At 36.5% G+C, this 6,324-nt stretch overlaps 1 protein-coding gene across 2 annotated transcripts; it reads right to left on the minus strand.

Moving 5' to 3' along the window:
- Nucleotides 1-4,354: 4,354 nt before the first annotated feature.
- LOC116002819 (light-harvesting complex-like protein 3 isotype 1, chloroplastic) lies at nt 4,355-5,982 on the minus strand. 2 transcript variants are annotated; one of them, XM_031242985.1, is made up of 3 exons: nt 5,619-5,982; nt 5,314-5,451; nt 4,355-4,801 (listed from the first exon to the last, which is right to left on the minus strand). In XM_031242985.1, exons 1-3 carry the CDS (start codon nt 5,899-5,901, stop codon nt 4,557-4,559), a joined length of 666 nt encoding a protein of 221 aa, XP_031098845.1. In that variant the 5' UTR covers nt 5,902-5,982; the 3' UTR covers nt 4,355-4,556. The 2 variants fall into 2 exon arrangements, with proteins under 2 accessions (XP_031098845.1, XP_031098844.1); XM_031242984.1 differs by having other exon boundaries at nt 5,568-5,982.
- Nucleotides 5,983-6,324: the final 342 nt, after the last annotated feature.

Genomic DNA, 6,324 nt, shown 5'->3' on the forward strand with positions numbered 1-6,324 from the left:
CTTGACTATAGCAAAATTACCAATTTGGTCCCGATTTTAATGGCAAAATAAACGGAGGACCAAATTGGTTAAAATTTTCAAAGTCGAGGGACTTAATTGGGCACGAAAAATTGTCGAGGACCAAATTGATAATTTCGTAATAGTCGAGGGACCATTTCGGTAATAAACTCTTTTATTTAGTTACCATAACCTTGAAACTTGCTATGGATTGCTTAGCTTCTTGTTGATTTCCTTATGCTAGTGCGTAATTGGTTGTGATTGCATATTACGTGCCATAACTCCCAATCTCCTGAGGACGGCATTGCACACTCACACACTCACATCACATCTTTGCTACATCATATCAGAATTACAATTAGGGAGCGATTTAATGCATTTAATTGTTATCCTTGTTGGAATGAAGTCAGAATTTTGTATAGATTCTTGTGTAGTTATGGCCTAACCATGAAATGGGGTTTAAGAGGTGTGTAGTTTCCAAGAGATTGAACTAAACTAGAGCATTTTCCACTTGTAATTCCCACCCTACATCGAGAGGCAGAGCCCGGAGGAAGATGTGGAAAACATTGTAGTTGATAAAATCTCTCGTTAAAGTTGCTACAAAGGTAAAACTCTAACCACTTGATATGGTAATGACCATGCGTGTGTCTTTGGCAATGGGATAATACCTTCCGAGGATCATGATTAATGCATTGCACTACTCTCTACCTAGGACTCTTCATTGCAAAGTAAGGAAAGCTCAATCCAAATCCCCTCTTTACTTATTGCTTACTTTACTTGTTGCGTGTCTACTTGTTTACTTTTCATTGCTCGTTACTATTGATTGCTACTTTACTCATGCTCTCTTCCCAAGTTTTAGACATAGCTTCCTATCGCTCTTACGCACTTAACCTTAACCACATATTATTCGACTCCCATCGGTCACCCTAGAAAACGACATCCAAGGAAGCTAAGACTCTATTCTTACTCACACTTTCCACCTCACCCCAAACAACGACTTATTGATAGATATGTAATTAGTGCATTTTTGGATAATAATTTTGATTTAATTGAGGGTTAAAATTACACTAATTCATATTATTTGGCCTTATTTTTGTTAGTCAGGAAGTATTGAGGCAAAAATAGAAAAAAAGTGAAAGATGTTGGGTGATTTATGAAGAATTTAAAGTTGGCTTTGAAGAGATGGATGAGTTGGATCTAGAATTGAACGTGTTGTATCGCGTGGACATATGGAGAAAGCTAATAAAAGCAAAGGAATAAAACATAATGACTCATCTTGTACCACGTGATCATGCCAGAGCGTCATAAATCAACAATTTAAGTCCCACATTTAAGTTTCAACCGTTACACCTGTTTCAAATGCCAAAGGTCTCCTTCTTCAATGAACATTGACACCTTTTGAGGAAGATTAGCTTAGGAAATATGGATATATAATTATCTTTATCATTAGAGACTAAAACAAGTTTTTCCATTCCACTCTTACACTTTTAAATTCCTTTTCTTTTATTTTTCTTTGAAAGACTTCGATGGCTGGGTTCTAAACACATTGTTTCTAGCTATGGGTTATTGAAGCTTCAGTTCATTTCTACAATAGTGAGTTCTTACCGTACTTAATTTCGCCCAACGATTGTAAGTATTTATTAGTTTCTCATGCTTAATTCCATGATTGTTTTAATATAATTGAGTAGTGCGCGATGCTTAATTTGCTAATTGATTAATTGCCATTTGAATTGTCAATCTATAATGATTGTTGATTTAATTTAGTGATACTTAGCAATCACCCGGTGTGTGTTGTTGTTGAGGAGAATTTGGTAATCTGATTATAATAAACTCAGTGTGTGTTTGTACATCAAGGTTTGAGTTGTCTTTCTTGTTTCCAATGCAATCAATTGAATTATTTTATGAGGTTTCTTTGATGATGAATTGGTAATGGAAATAACTATAGAGGTCTCATGATTATCAACGAATTTAGGAAAGATTTGTGTCTGGGCGGTGGTTCGGTTCACAATAACCAAGTTTATTTTGCAATCGTTAGACCTATCTTTGCAACTGTGATATATTTTTTGAGCCGAAAAAAATTTGTAGCTAGAACCTCCTATTCATTGAACTCTTATTACTTGCATCTTGTGTTTATTGTTAGTTTATATTTAAACCTCCACCGCTTCTATTGCAACACACCGAAACTAATGCCTTTCGTACCGTACTCCATCCTTCTCTTGCCTTTTCGTCACAAAAGAGTGGTACAGTTCAGTTTAGAAGCTGATAATGCAGACTCCATGGCCGAAACTTTTCTACCCTCGGGTTTTCTCATGGTCTATGAAGCAAAGAAAAAGAAGGGTGGTGCCGGGTATCAAGTAATTGATCGTTTTAAAATTTGTGGACTAAAATTAACAACATCCCAATAGTCATAGGACCAAAAGTGAAATTAACACTTTATAATTTTTATTGATCTAATTTTTCATTCTCTGTATTCATTTTTTGATTTTTTTTTCAAACTATCGTTACAATCGCCCGTTTTCTTTATTTTTTATTTCTCCAGGAAAAAATGATTTTTTTTCTAATTAAATTAGATGGAATTTGAAATTGATTGGCTTAATAATTAGCCAATTTAAGCATAGACTTTTTCGTCCATTGAATGCGCCAAAACTGAACCAGACTAGTAATCCATAGGGATCTATATCATGGCCGACATGGTTCTTACTGGTAGCTGGCTTTGCCAAAATTGCTTCATTGGCATTAAAGCTAGTTGGGACGTGGGAGAAGGGGTGGGGGGAACTTTATACCTTATGTCCTTGTGTTGCCACTTGCCATAGAGTTTGGTATATGAATGGATCGTATGGATGGAAATTTGGTAAATTCTATTCTTGTGTAATAGCTCCCAAAGTAAACAACATTTTGTGTGGTGAGAATCATGTACAAGAACTACACAATGGGGGTTAGCAAAGATCAAACACATGACTTTATTAGGGGTAACCCCAGCTAAATTGGTTAAGAATATATAAGATTTGGAACTACAAGGTCAAGAGTGAATCCCGGTCTTCTTGGTTTGAGCCTATCAGCTATGGACAACCTAGGCTGGTTTACCTCCTTATGGTCCTTGTCGGTTAGGGTCATAAGGCGAGGTTTACTCAATAAACACCCTGATGGATATATTGGAAATGACCCAATAATAGGGACCTGGAGGTCTCAAAACCCATTGCTCGGGGTCCAAGAAGATAACTCGAGTGGCCCACGGAGAGTCTAGACCCGAAGCCCACCTTCAGGCCCAAAGTGATGGGCCTTGACTTAGTCTCATGGCCCACCACTTGGGCTCGAACTTAGTCTTGTGGCCCTCCATGAATTCAAGATAATTCTTTTGAGATTTCCTTGTATAAAAGGCTATTGTCTTAGTATTCCAGGACATCTTCATCTACTTGGTCTAGGCATCCCTTACTTGTAATCAACTTACAATCTCACTATCAATACAAAATTGTCCCCGTGACCTACTTTAATTTCGTCACTTTGCCTATTTCATTATCTATTTAATTTGAATTTTATAATTCGGGATACCCCGGTTAATTAAATCCATCATTACCATAAAAAAAAATACATGACCTTCATGTACGAGAATCATGCTTCACACACTCAGTAATGGTTAACTAACATTTTTTTACTTGACATTTTCCACTCCAAGCTCTCCTTCGTAACTTAAGACCACTCCTTTTGAATGGTTTTTTATTTTTTTAATTAAATATTTCATTTTCCCCTAAATTTTTGTCTAATGTATTTTTTTTCCTGGTAACCATCCTTTTCTATGATGGCAGAGCAGAAATGCAGAATAACGAGACAACCAGTCACCTAAGTTTCTTAAAGATGGCAGTAAACCACTATCTTGGACATCCTTCAACTACTAGTGCAATTAACCAATTGTCCACTTCTTTAAACTGACGAAACCAAGGGAAAATGACACTTTTCTAATAATACAAGAGGAAAAAGTATGCATCTTTGATAATAGGATATGATAATGCAACTTATGAGTGAAGGCAAAATGGTGCGACACAAGGAAGCTTCTAACAACACATTTCAAGTGTCTTTAAAAAATAAGGTAAATATATACTTAGCTTTTCGATGGGGACAAATGTTACTTAAACAGTTAAACCCTTATTCCCATCCCATTTTTCACAAATTCATAAATATACTTTGAGAATCAATTTGACATTCATCCGTTATTAATTTTGAATATACAATATATCAATTTCTCCGTCTCTACAGTATATCAATTTCTCCATCTCACTTAGGAGAATTCAAATCCATTTGACTCGACTCAAATCAGAAGTAAACCAACTTGACCTCACATGCATATATTTGTACTACAAAATGACAAATTGAAATGTGAATTTTGATAGTACGTACATCATACAATGGAAGATGATGATGAACATAGGATGTAATGCATCGATCTTAAGAACTATGACAATGCCAAGAACATAAAAACTTAGTTTCAGTCGCAGTGACTAATTAAACATATAAAATTTCTGAAAGCTAAGCTTACAACAGATTAAAGCTTAAATAATAATTAATCAATTAGAGTCGGTGGAAGTCTCTTCTTTCCAACTTGCCTGCCACTGCTTGTCGTAGAATGTTGTCTCCTCTACAAACTTCTTCAGTGCTTGTATGTCCTCATTCTTTCGGACCAAAAGAATTCCACCCACTGCTACAAACAACAGGGTTTTGCAGAAGAAATTGCCCATTTGATCGACTAGCCCTAATCCGGTCAAGCTGTCAACCAGGTAAGCCGAAAAGAATCCTAGCATTGCAGCTCGCCCTGCAATTTCACCACATTCTTAATCATTAACAAATTATTGTAAAGAAAGAAATAGGTTGATAATAGTGTGAGTTATTAGGGTAGCTAATTATTGGTTGGATTCAAGGGTTTTAATGTATGTTTTTATTTGGTGGAGGTCGGTAAATGCCAAGTTTAACACTTAGTGACTGAGTGATTGTTGGACGGAGACTAATAAAGGACTTAAAAGGTTAAATTCAGCACCAAAGTTTAGAAAACGTGATGGGGTCTACAAGAAAATAAAGTTACACATTTGCTACCAGTTATAGTTTTTGGCGTAGTAATATGATCTTGATCTGACAAATGGTATTAGAGTGTTAGGTGAAGGCCGGTTGGAATCCCAACAATATTGTTCGGCGAAAGTTGATAAAAGTCAGTCTAAGAATTTTGAGCTGAGAGCAGTGTAGCACCCAATAAAAATTATTATTAAGCAGAGGCAGATAAAAGTGGAGAACTTAAAAGGCTAAGTCCAGTAGTAACAGTTTTAAACTAACCATTAAGGATTTCAGCTTCAGGAAGGTGGAACCTCTTCATCCATGCCCACCAAGGAATAATGGAAGTGTCAAAAACCACAGGATCTTGGTTGCTCGTTGTCTCTGGGTTATCTTCTAACCATTTCCTCCTCTTAACCTCTGCAACCAATTCAATATAATTAGCGTTAGTAAACAAACCTCAATTAAGTATGTACTACAAAAACATTGACATAAAATCAGAGATCGAGCTGAAGGATAATATAATATATGCACACCAGCATCAATCACACCATCCCAATTTGTCTTCCCATCCGTCTGAAACTTACTCAACTCCCAACTCCCTCCAACCCATCGAGGATCTCGGAACTTTCTCACAAACTCCGGCGCCGGAGCTCCTGCAGGCGACCCATTGGAACCGAAAGGCTTGTCATTAGAGTCGTCAACCGCAACAGGAGGTCCACTCCCCTTTTCTTGGCCGGCAGCCCTGGTGTGGACCAAGAAGTGAAGCTTCCGTGGAGTAAGGTAGTGAAAAGGCTTGGAAGAAAGATTCGATTTGGAAGGAGAGAAAGATGGGAAGTGAGTTGGAGAGGCAGATGACAACATCGCCATGGTGCTTGGAAGTTAGGAGAGTAGAGAAGAAAGAGAGAAAAACAGAAGTGGAAAAAGTAGTGAGAAGTTTGTGATCTTATTGGCAATTCAGAGCCTCGTCCTTTGTGCTCTTATTTTATACTTGTTAATACCCATTTTGATCTCTCCATTATAGCGTAATATTTGATTTTGTTCCATAGAATTAAAAGTATCCAATTTAGTCCTCTAACTTGTAAAATTATGCTCAATTTGGTCCTCTGTTATAATTTCCATCCACCAGTCGTTATATAGAGGGGCAAAACCGTCATTTTTCAATAGTCAAGGGACCAAAATGGGTACTTAATAGTCGAGTGACCAAAATGGGTACTTATTATTATTACTATTATTATTATTATTATTATTATTATTATTATTATTATTATTATTATTAATATTGGGACAATA

The sequence above is a fragment of the Ipomoea triloba genome, chromosome 13 (genome assembly GCF_003576645.1).
Source record: "Ipomoea triloba cultivar NCNSP0323 chromosome 13, ASM357664v1".
Taxonomy (NCBI): Eukaryota; Viridiplantae; Streptophyta; class Magnoliopsida; order Solanales; family Convolvulaceae; genus Ipomoea; species Ipomoea triloba.